The 11,677-nt window shown below is 38.7% G+C and overlaps 1 protein-coding gene across 1 annotated transcript; it reads left to right on the top strand.

The window, feature by feature from the left end:
• The first annotated feature begins 7,660 nt into the window (after positions 1–7,660).
• gsc (goosecoid) lies at positions 7,661–10,942 on the top strand. The gene is made up of 3 exons (XM_015010258.2): positions 7,661–8,110; positions 8,627–8,886; positions 9,757–10,942. The coding sequence occupies exons 1-3, from the start codon at positions 7,795–7,797 to the stop codon at positions 9,892–9,894; spliced, it is 714 nt and encodes a 237-aa protein (XP_014865744.1). The 5' UTR covers positions 7,661–7,794; the 3' UTR covers positions 9,895–10,942.
• Positions 10,943–11,677: the final 735 nt, after the last annotated feature.

Genomic DNA, 11,677 nt, shown 5'->3' with positions numbered 1-11,677 from the left:
GATCGGGGAGTTTAAGTCTCATCCAGAGTCTGGCTTTTTAAGGGATTTACATGATTTTGTTGAAAGGATCGACTCACCTTCTGCTGCCTGACTGTACGGTTACATTAAAATCTTTCCATGTAGGAAAACACGCAACATATCTGCAGAAATCCACATGAACGGGATCTGAAGTCTTCTCCCCCCTGCAGAGGGTAAACTGGGATCTCTGGCACCTGTACTGGATTAATGGGGAGCCTCTGCCAGTAGCTCCACAGAGTTAAGCTGCTGGATTGAGTTTCAGAGAGGGGTGGGACCCACGCAGACCAGGTGCTGGCCGGGGAAAAACCTCCCAGGTTTCAACAATCTGGTTCTGTTTGTGCGCGGCTGAGCTCTCCTTCCCGTGTTGCTGCTGCCGCTTCTGCTGCTGCTGGGGGACCGTCATGACGCCGGAGGCTCACACGACACAATATGGAGGAAGACCAGAACCAAGCTTTGTCCATCACTCAGCGAAACAAAAAGTTGCAGAGGAGTTTAGTTTGATCATCTTGCTAACTGTTGCCCTAACCCTGAAGCATATGTCAAAAGATGTCAAAAAAGGATGAAGGATGTTGTCAACTGCTTCACTTCATTTTGGGAATAAAAAATATCATAGTTTACCTTTTCTCTTATATTCAACCAGACATGTCATCGTCATTTCCCATTTATTACTGGGTTGGAAAATGTAGACTAATGTTTCTGTTGTATGTTTTCTGCTGAGGCTGAACTGATGACCAAGAACAAATTAGAGATGTTTGACGTTTCTCCAGTTTGACTTTCTGGCCTGAATCAAAGCAGAAATTACTGCTAAATTTTATTCACCCAGTAAAACAAAATATTTAAAGATACAATATTGTATAAAACAAGATAATAATGAAATAAAAACATAAACTTAAACATAAAATCTGACCAATGCTATGACATAATTTGATACAAAATAATATGATCCCATACAACACAATATTATAACATTAAATGATACTACATTAAAGAGAAGCATAAAATAATCATAGATAAATAAATAAGCAAATATTTAAATCAATGAATTTGGTGATAACATGCAAATGTATAACTAAAACAAGTGACAGTGCAGCATGTAACAAAATCATACAATCGACTTTATTTCATTAGAAACAATTTCTTACAACACCTTCCAAAAATGATACAATAATACAATATGATGCAATACAATACAGAGAAACAAGACATGATGCAATAATAAATGATACAATGTAATTCAATACCCTATGACACAATACAGTCAACAATAATGTGACATAAAAAGACATGAAATATGATATTTCATATCAGTGCTGCTTTTAATCAACCACAATAGTTTCTTAGAAAAACTTTAACATGTTGAAGGAATCAACGTGTTTAAATCTCATCCGTCAGACAGTTTAAACTTTGTTCATGTGAACAATAAATCTTCACAGTGCAGGGTTACCAGTGGAGTACCACAGGGCTCTGTGCTTGAACCAGTTCTTGTCACTATTCACATGGATCCCATTAATACAATCATCATCTTGGGATAAGTAGATTAGTTTCATTTCTGTGTTCATTTCCTATAAGTTGCCGCTCATTAAATTTTAATCCCCCTCCTTGCTATTTTCCACTTTCCTCTAAGTTATCATTTCCACATTGTTTGTTTTCTCTCCGGGTTTGTCTATAAGACATTCAAGTTTGAAACATTGAAAAAGACTTCTTGCAAAACATAAGATTTCATCAGTTTAGATCTGGTTTCTGTTCCTGAAAAACATCCACATGCAGTAACTTCTGACCATTAACAAACACTCAGATAGTTTGTCTCGCTGCAGTGATGATTTTAACTTTGTTTAACTCTGCTGTTTAGTTCTGTTCTAAATATTCAGAGAAGTTACACATTTCCTCACTGAAACTTTGAGCTTGATCCCACCAGAATGTGGATCTGCTCTGTGAGTTATTAGCAGTGATGGGGCCTTGTGTTAAATCATTCTGAGCGAGGGCTCCACACACGGCTGTGACATGTGTGTGCACACGTTAAAGACATGTTAAAGTGGCGTGTTGCGCAGAGACAGAGCTGAGGTCTAAATTCTACACTGCTGCCTTGTTTTGATAGAATAATTCCAGGTTTCATTATGTTGCTGCCAGCCTGCAGAGCTCATTTGAATTTCTTATAAATCCAAAGTGTGTTAAGTAGCACCTCTGTGAAAAGAGGGGGAGGCGGAGAGCCCGTTTCAGACCTTCTAATGTGAAAATGTGTTTTTGATTCCTGACTTGACATGCAGTCAGAGGGCTGTGAGTGTGTGTGTGTTTCCCTGATCCTGCCTGTAATCAGTAATTACCAGGATTGGCTGATGGATTCTAGTTATAATGAATGATTGATGAGCGCTGAAAGAGCGCGCCCGGGCCATTTCTGTCCTCTGACAGCCTGATGTTAGCTCTGAATTGAAACCATTTAAGTAGAAAATGACTGGACACAGGAAAGGCTCAATAGCAGGTACCGCGCTGCCATTTGAAAAGTGGACGTCTGCATTCAGCCTCCTTTGAATAGCCTGAGTGAAACCTGAGCTGCTGCTGAGGCCCAGAGAAGAAAAACACACTTTAATGTCTAAAGAGCATTTTGATTTGTTTGGACTGTTTTCATGTGTGCAGCCCACAGCCAGGTTTTAACTCTGCAATCCCCTGTCATTGATGTGGACACTTTTTACACTCCACCTCCTGTTTTTGGATGTTTACGCTGCATTTCCCCCAGCCAGGATTAGGCCTGAAATAACTGAAACAGGTTTTAAATCAGTTCAAACCCCCCACAAATATCTATATCTTTAACATGAGGGGGAAAAAATGATTTATTTCTAGATGAGATCTTCACATCAAAGCCCCTCTGTGTGGCGTTTGCATGTTTTTCCCTTGCATGAATGAATAAGTTTTGCTTTTGGTATTCTGCTTTCCTGAATGTTGGTGTAGTTACAGCTTTTCTCTGCTAATGTGATTGACAGGAGGCCTGTCCAGTCCCACTAAAATGTTTAGATCCAATCATTACAGGCAACAATATCATTTTATTTGGTGCTTTTGATGATTTATTTGACCTGCTGAAAAGCTTACTCAGCATACAACAGCAATGATTATTAAAAATGATAAATGGGCACTCAAGTTCAAATTTAGAATTACACCTAAAGCCCCAAATATATGAATACATTCTCACAAGTTTGGTAAAATGCTGCTCAGTTAAACATTTGCCCATTCATTTTGGTAGAATTAGTTAACACTGGTTTGTTTTCTGACTTTGTGGCGTTGTTTGAATGATGCCAACAGGAATTGAGGTTGGACGTATTAGAGACCTTTTTTTATACAAGTTTCAACCATTTGAACTAAACTGTCCCTCTCAGGTGAAACAAAAGCTCAAAGGCACTACAGGGACCCCCAAGAATCAAACTCAGAGGGAACTGGAAACTGTAGGAACAACAATGCCACTCCCTCCAGTAAAGCCAATTTAAAAACGACGCACTAATTTGCTGCAGATGAAAAAAAAGTTTTCACTTTGAAATCAAAGCATCAAAAAGCTGATTGACATTAGCTGCTGTCCATTCAAACAGGTCGGATATCATTTGACTTGATATCAAAAGTGGAGTTGTTTGGCCACAGTGACCAGAAGTGTGTTTGGTGGTCTCAAAGTGACCTGTGGAGCACGGTGGTGGAAGCATTATGATGAGAAGCTGTTTTAAGACAGAGAACTGACTCTATTCTTCAAAACAGATGTTAACATACAAAGTATAATAAAGACATTTATGCATAAATAACCTCATTACCTTAGTACATGATAGCGTAGCCTCTTGTTGCTTTGTACAGACTTTCAGTATCCAAAGAAAGTAATCATCTCTATTGTGATATATTTCGATGATGTTCTCCTTTAGAGCTGCTCAGTGTATCTGTGTAAACATGAATTTTATCAGCAGAGCTATGTGCGTGTCTCTCCTGGATCATCACACTGGTTCCCTCAGAGTAAAGCTGCTGTTTTTTCACATTGAAATGATTCACCTGGAGTCGTTCATGGATTTCCCGGGGCAGAATCCCTGGGCGGGTCCAGAATTTTCTGGAAAGAATACAAATCCCAGCAGGCTTTGCAAACACGTTGTGATCTATTGGATGAAGCTGAAGGAAGTTGTTTTGTTTTTTTGATTTTCAGAACAAACACCATCATTTGATGTAAAAAAAATAAAATAAAATAAAATAAACATTTTGGTTTGAATATTGATTACATATTAATCAACCATCTTCTCTAGTTTTGAAAGCTGTGCTCCTCAATCAGGAATATGTGCAGGTATGATTTTTTAAATAAAAAGTGGACACTTGTTATTAAGATCTACATATGAAAGAAGAACTTCATTTCTACCAGGGAAGAAAAGCTGACGATATTTTCATCCAAATCTTTGCAGCAGCATCTTCAATGAGCTCTGAGGTTTTTGGCCTTTCTGGAAATTGCAATCCTGCAGCCCTTTGAGAGAGAAGACATTTGTGTTGAACATACAGCAGTACTTCCAACTAACCCTGTCAAATATGATCATTTCATTCAATATTTTCATTTACATACAATTTATTATCTCATTGGAAGAAAATAGCATTACACAGTCATATGACATTGCATTCTATTGCAAATTTCCTCAAAATTACAAAACAGATAGTGTCACAATTTAGGTAATCTGATTGCTCAAAACAAAGAAACAGTTCTTTCATTTGAACAATGTGTTGCTTCATGATGAACAGATTGGAAAGAATGAAATTAATTTTATTAATAATAGAAAGAATTTTATTTGTGAAGAATTAGATGAGATCAAAAGGAATAAAAAGGAACTCAACAGAGCCTTAACTTTGTGTTCCTATGGCTATTTTCTCTGATGGCTATATTATTGGTTTCTCTCCTTTATTTTTTTATTCAGCTCACTGGAACTAAATAAAACATTTAGAAATAACCTTCTCAAATTAGAAAATATAAGATCCCATGTTCAATTTATGTTTAAAGCTTTCTTGAGAAAAACCTAAAAGGTATTCTAAACTATAAGATTGAATGAAATTGATTATTTAAAGCAACATTTACATTTATTAGTTTGTATAAGCTTTGGGTTTACATGCCTTTGGAATTTTTATAGCGAAGATAATAAATAAAGAAAAGTTTTTTTTTTAAATCAGCTGCAGAAAAGGATCATTTTCTGAACTTTTTTCCAGCTGTTGTTTCAAGATTGAAAAGAAACCATATTCTGGTATTTGTAGTCTTTGATGTGCGGAGCAGATATTAAATCTGTGGTGACGTTAGCAGCCTCTTTGCGGTTTGGTTTTAGCGGCAGCAGCAGCAAAAGGGGAACAGATCAGAGTCTGAACACAGACCGATAGATTTAACGAAAAAAAAAGCCCAGAGACATGCAGGTGTGTGTGCGTGTGTGTGTGGGTGTGTGCGTGTGTGTGTGTGTGTGTGTGTGTGTGTGTGTGTGTGTAGGTGTGTGCGTGTGCGCGTAGGTGTGTGCGTGTGCGTAGGTGTGTGCGTGTGTGTGTGCGTGTGTATTAGAGGTGGTAGATGGGATTAAAACAGATTAGTCCGCTTTATGTCTCCTTTCAAATACACACCTAGAACATATGAGGAGAAATCTATCTATCTATCTATCTATCTATCTATCTATCTATCTATCTATCTATCTATCTATCTATCTATCTATCTATCTATCTATCTATCTATCTATCTATCTATCTATCTATCTATCTATCTATCTATCTATCTATCTGGCTGTTCTGTGATGTTGCTTTTCATTTCAAACACACGTTTGGTTTTGCAGAAATCCTTTATTCTTCTCGCTACCTCTCTGCAGCAAAGTGTAAGAATAAATGCGAAAAAATAATAACAGCATGCAGACGACTGCAATCACAGAGTGACTGCATCACAGAAATAAAGGAAATATATATATAAAAAATATTTTTCTTCGTAGATTGTAGGGGAGGGAAAAAAAGAATACTTGAGCCTTTTTGAATGAAAACCATTTATTTATTCCGAAAATCTCTCGAATCAGCATAAAATTTGTTTTTGTGAAGCTGTGGAAATACAAACAGTTTAGAGTTTAAGCTCAGAGAGAAATGAAATGTTGTCCCGAAGCCAGAGAAGGTGTTCGCACCTCCTCCTGCAGATGAGCTTCAGTTGATGCAAACTGCGGTGAAATGAGTAATAAACAAAATCTGTTCAGTTGATAGTAAATATTGTTTTCCTTTTAGGGTCATTTTTCTGCAATATGCACATATGCAGAGGTAAATGTGGTTTTAATCTCTCAGTCGCAAAAAAAACAAAACAAAAAAAAAAAAAACCCGACGGCTTCATCACTCAGTACGAGGACGGGTCCAGTTAAAGACGGGCTGAACAAAACTTTACACTCAGTGAAAAAATAAAAATATAAATAAATAAAAACTAAATAAAAATAAAAATAGTTATAAAAAAATGTGCAAATTGATAATACTGAACCCTTCCCCCCCTCGATTGTAGTTGCAAATGTTTAGATTACATTTAACTTCTTGGTGAAGTGAAAAAGCATTCATGGCAATAAAATGATAATCTAAATATAAGTTTTTTTTTTTTTAAATCTCAGATCGAAATATATCAAGTTTATTATGAGCTGCATGAATCAGAGTATGATTCCAGTTAATTTATACACATTTACTGGAATAAAACGTGGTAAACTCAACGAAGATGCGGCTCTTAAAGAAAATATTCCGATATGTTCAATTAGCCGTCTCCCTGGGTTAAAGTTTGTGAAATAAGTTTATCATTTTAAATCACTTGGAAATGATCTCTGCATAACTGCACGTCTTCGTTAATCACACCTTGGATCTGAACGGCACATTTTCACCTCATCAGTTTATCCGAGTGCCTGACGCGCGCATGTGTGAACTCCCCATTGAGTCTTAAATGCAATCAACAGCTTCCATTAAGGTCTGCAGCGGGAATCCGCGTTCCTGCACAGCCTCGGGGCCGTGTTGATTAGCTGCGTAAAGTCCCGATCTGTTCTCCTTTAGGGGCCTGAATGGAAGCGATAATGGGCCGTTATCTTATCCCGGTCAGGGAAGAGGGGGGGAGAGGAAACTGCTGCCAAGGGGGGAGACTGACTTATTCCCCACAGAGAGCAGAGCGGAGGCCGGATAATGAGAGGAATATCAGATTTAATACGCGGCAGTTTGCGTCTGACATGAAATCAGGTTCATTTTGGATCATATGCGCAAAAACAGATGAAGGCGCCGATTAAAATCTTGTTTCAGTGTGAAAAGCAGAGTCAATTCGGATTGTGAAGAGGTCTATGAAATAGCCTGCAAGCTGCAGTTTGACTCCGAATCTAAACATGTTTAATGATCCAAACTCCTGATGTTTGGCGGCCTGCACGCACTAACGCCGCTGTTCCCTCTGATGCTTCCGACGATGGGGAAATAATCGGATTACTCCACAGGAAGAGCCTCCGTGATCCGACAGCGCCTTTCCAATAGTCTGCAAACACTGCGGATTATCTTAATTCAATTAATTCTCAATACACAAACCCGCGGCCCTTCAACCCGGCCTGACGCAGCCTTTGCGCCGTGACGTCACGGCCTATAAGAGCAACCCCGCGCGCAGCAGTTCGCATCCTGAACCGGAGCTGGCTCTGCAGCGCGTGCAGAGGAGAGAAGAGCGCAGCCGCGTCACCATGTCGCCTTCAGCCTGAACTTTCTTTCCGCTTCCTCAGGAGTTTTGATTCCCAGTTTGATCCAGTTTTTCCTCCTCCGCGCAGCCGCGTGATGCCCGCCGGGATGTTTAGCATCGACAGCATCCTGTCCGGACGGCCGAGCTGTAAGGAGCCGCTGCTGCTGCACCGGAGCGGCCCCGTGGTGCTGCCCGCCGGCCTCACGGACACGATCTACACCGACTACAGCGGACTGTACTCGGCCGCCCGCGGACCGTCCCCGCCGGGGGTCCACGCTTTGACCGGGGCAAGGATCGGATATAACGGCTACTACTATGGACAGCTGCAGGTCCAGGGGCCCGGAGGAGGTCCGCCTTGCTGCGGGGCCGTGCCCGGCCTCAGTCCGCAGCAGTGCCCCTGCTTCCCCGCAGGTAGGGTACCCCCCCTCCCCCTCCCACAGTTCTCAATTCACAGCTTAATAGAAATTAAATATGTTTCTCAAAAATTTGCGTCAAAAATTTGCGTCACATTTTCCTGTGACGCAAATAAGATAAATATGCATTTGTTGAATTGTTTCAGTTGTATTAGTTTTAAAAATGATCGTTAAAAGCAAATCTGAACATCGTCTCTGACCTTTACAAATATAATATTTTCACAACTTTAGAAGTGTTTTAAGACAAGAAGATGTTAAATGCGCAAACATTCCGCTTTTTTGATTTCTTAAGCTAAAACTTCAAATTTCATCGGATTTCTGCTGTTCTGTTTTCTGTTGTTTGTGTTGTCCTCAGTGTTCTGTTAGATCAGGAAAAAAGTTTTTAAACTGCAGAAAAACTTAAAGATGAACAAAAATTAGACAAACATAGGCTATGCAAGTTATATAGCATATACATCTACGACATATCCTCATTTCTGCGCCTCAGACGCTTCAGTTTGTCCCCGTCTTACAGGCTACGACAGCCCGGCCTCGGTGCTCCTGTCCCCGGTTCCTCACCACATGATGTCCTACATGAACATGGGCAGCCTGTCGCGGACCGAGCTGCAGCTCCTCAACCAGCTGCACTGCCGCAGGAAGCGCAGGCATCGAACCATCTTCACCGACGAGCAGCTGGAGGCTCTTGAGGGCCTCTTCCAGGAGACCAAGTACCCGGACGTGGGGACGCGGGAGCAGCTGGCCCGGAAAGTTCACCTGCGGGAGGAGAAAGTCGAGGTGAGATACGTTTTCTTTTCTTTTTTAAATGTTGATTGAAATCAGGAAGACATTTATCTCTTTTCATGTATTATTATTATTATTATTATTATTATTATTATTATTATTATTAATAAATAAACATTTTTAGTTTTAAAAATAAATTTAGTTGCAGAATTAGATAATATAAGAATACAGACTGTAAAAAGTACATACATATCTACAGAAGTATATTAGCATGGTGGATATGTATATATGCAAATATAATAGTACCCTAGAGCGGAACGTAATAAAGGATTTTATTATTTATTATTTATCTCGCATTGATGTTTAATTAATGTGGATTATTATTATTATTATTATTATTATTATTATTATTATTATTATTATTATTATTATTATTATTCCTAATATTTTTTTTATTTAGTTTTTGCTTCATTCCAATGTATTTCTTTTCAAACTATTTGAATCACTGGTCCATTTATTTGATAATTCATTTTTACAAAATTATAACCTTTTGTTAAATATTAAATTCGGCGATTTGATTCAGTAATAAAGCTTATTAGTTTATGCGCTGCTTTATGCGTATCTTTTCTTGTCTAAAATTTCTCTTGAAATTGAGACCCAGTGTGTTAACAATATTTACCGGTGGAAAGGAAAGTGTGGAAAAAAAGCAAAGGCAATATAGATAGTATTAATTTAAAATAAATTAATTAATAAATAAAACGGGAACAAATAAGATTATTTAATCTCATTTTTTTAAGCGTTAATCTTAATCCCAAGAAAAGCAACACATTAAGGTCTGCATTTTTTGCCATCAAAATTATTGTTTATAAATCATAGTGGGAAGCCATCAGAGTTTTCTCACTTCTTGCCTCCTGTGTCCTGCAGGTGTGGTTCAAGAACCGGCGCGCCAAGTGGAGGCGGCAGAAGCGCTCCTCCTCCGAGGAGTCGGAGAACTCTCAGAAATGGAGCAAAAAAGCGGAGAAAACGGACGGGACTAAAAGCGAGGCGGACTCTGACAGCTGATGGAGACGGGGACGCGCGTGATGTGATGTTGCACAGGTGTACATATCGTTTTATTATTGTCTCTGTGACGCTTATTTATGTTTAATTTAAAACTCCTTTTATGTCGTAGCGCGCGCACTCACGGTGCACCAAGTGACCGGTTGTGAATGTTAATTGTGGGTGCACGTGCAGATTCGCTGCGCAAGCTCTCGTGTGTAATTAATTAGAAATAAAGTGACATCATTAAATGGCAGCGGAAGACGGCGCTCTGCGCGCACACCATGCGCGCTCACAGCGCTGAACTTCCGGCTGAAACTGTAGAAATCAGAAGTTTGAATTTGGATTTCACTGAAGGCAAAATGATAAATGATCCAATCTTAAAGCGGAACCTGTTTGGGTTTCTGACAAATTTCACTAAGCAAATCGCAATTACCAACATGTTGGAACAAGAATGTGTTTTCATCTCCAAACCAAAAAGATGTAAATTAAATTTACAGAAACAGCAGCAGAAAGGAAGCTCATCTGAAGCTGATTTGTGTTTCAGGGTGTAAAAACGTATTTTCTTTTATTTATCTGGTCTTGTAAATATGATTATTATAATGAATCTTATTTAATCTCTCAGTTAGAGTGTAAAATATCTTAATTTCTGTCATGAAAAAGATACAAAAATAAATTCCTGCACATCAGTTTTCAGAAATTCAAACTTGGTTTCAAGAAAATTATGAGTCAAATGTTGGTAAAAGATCATCTTTGTAACTAGATATGAATGTCTCATTGTATCTGTGAAAGATGTGAATAAATATAATTTTATGTAAATATGAAACTAAGTAGATAAATAAGAACCTCTGTGAGGTACAGATCAATCTGAAGGCAAAATGAGCCAAACTGGAATAGAATTTTTTTTTTCATTGTTTAGCAGCAGAAACAGAAACAAGACGCAGGTAAAAGCTCTAATACCCGATACAAAAACAACGTGTTTGCAGGTGGATATGTTTGTCAAACATCCAGCATTAAATCAAATATGAAAAAAAAGAACTAAATTAAATCTGAATAAAAAATATAAGCGCAATTTAAGTCATTTTGTTGGTTATTTTTCCAGCAACGTCTGTTTTTTCTCATGCCTTTCTGTCATTTAATTTGAAATGCAACATTTTAAAGCAGCGGGTGTTTCGGTTGATATACAGAAAGAGATCTGCATATGGGAGTCCAGTGAGAAACAAAATGCAGCCCTAAAAATAACCGCGCACTGAAATTCACTTCAAAACCTGATAATTTATTGTTTTTGGTCTTTCTGACCAAAAGCATTGATTTGAACTCTCCTAAAATAGATTTATTTCTGACTGCATTTTCTGGAGCTCCCTCCTAATATATGCAGAATATATTGAAGCTGCTGTATATTTTTTCCATCAGAACATTCTTCATTTTTTAGGTCTCTTTCTTCTTTCCATTACCAACGTTCCAGACTGCAAAAGTTCCTCCCAGCAGCAGAAAATCCAAATAATCCTGGACGAGGTGAGATTCTGCAGCAGAGTCTCTGAGGCTCGTAAACACAAGCAGGATTGTGCTGAGGAATGAAGGGGAGGGGAGGGCTAAGCATTAAAATATTCTTCCACTTTTTCCAGAGATTTTTATTCCAAAGACAAGTGAAGTCCTGCAAAAATTCCCCTTTGATTTTACAAGGATTAAACCGAAAACTGGGATTTGTTTCGGCTCGGCTGAGTTTTCCCACATTTATCCGAGGAATTCCAAACAAACAGCGGCAGCAGCATGCAAGCACATGTGGGGAAGGTTTTGTGTTGAGATT

Source organism: Poecilia mexicana, unplaced genomic scaffold (assembly GCF_051168715.1).
Source record: "Poecilia mexicana isolate PSO_F unplaced genomic scaffold, ASM5116871v1 scaffold_22, whole genome shotgun sequence".
In the NCBI taxonomy this organism is placed as follows: domain Eukaryota; kingdom Metazoa; phylum Chordata; class Actinopteri; order Cyprinodontiformes; family Poeciliidae; genus Poecilia; species Poecilia mexicana.
This window is presented reverse-complemented; position numbering and strand designations above follow the sequence as displayed.

What these genes read in the sequence shown, in the direction of transcription:
- gsc (XM_015010258.2), top strand. Translation starts at nt 7,795, where the DNA reads ATGCCCGCCGGGATGTTTAGCATCGACAGCATCCTGTCCGGACGGCCG. An exon ending in GTGCCCCTGCTTCCCCGCAG is followed by an intron (nt 8,111 to 8,626) that starts GTAGGGTACCCC and finishes CCCGTCTTACAG; the next exon opens with GCTACGACAGCCCGGCCTCG. An exon ending in TGCGGGAGGAGAAAGTCGAG is followed by an intron (nt 8,887 to 9,756) that starts GTGAGATACGTT and finishes TGTGTCCTGCAG; the next exon opens with GTGTGGTTCAAGAACCGGCG.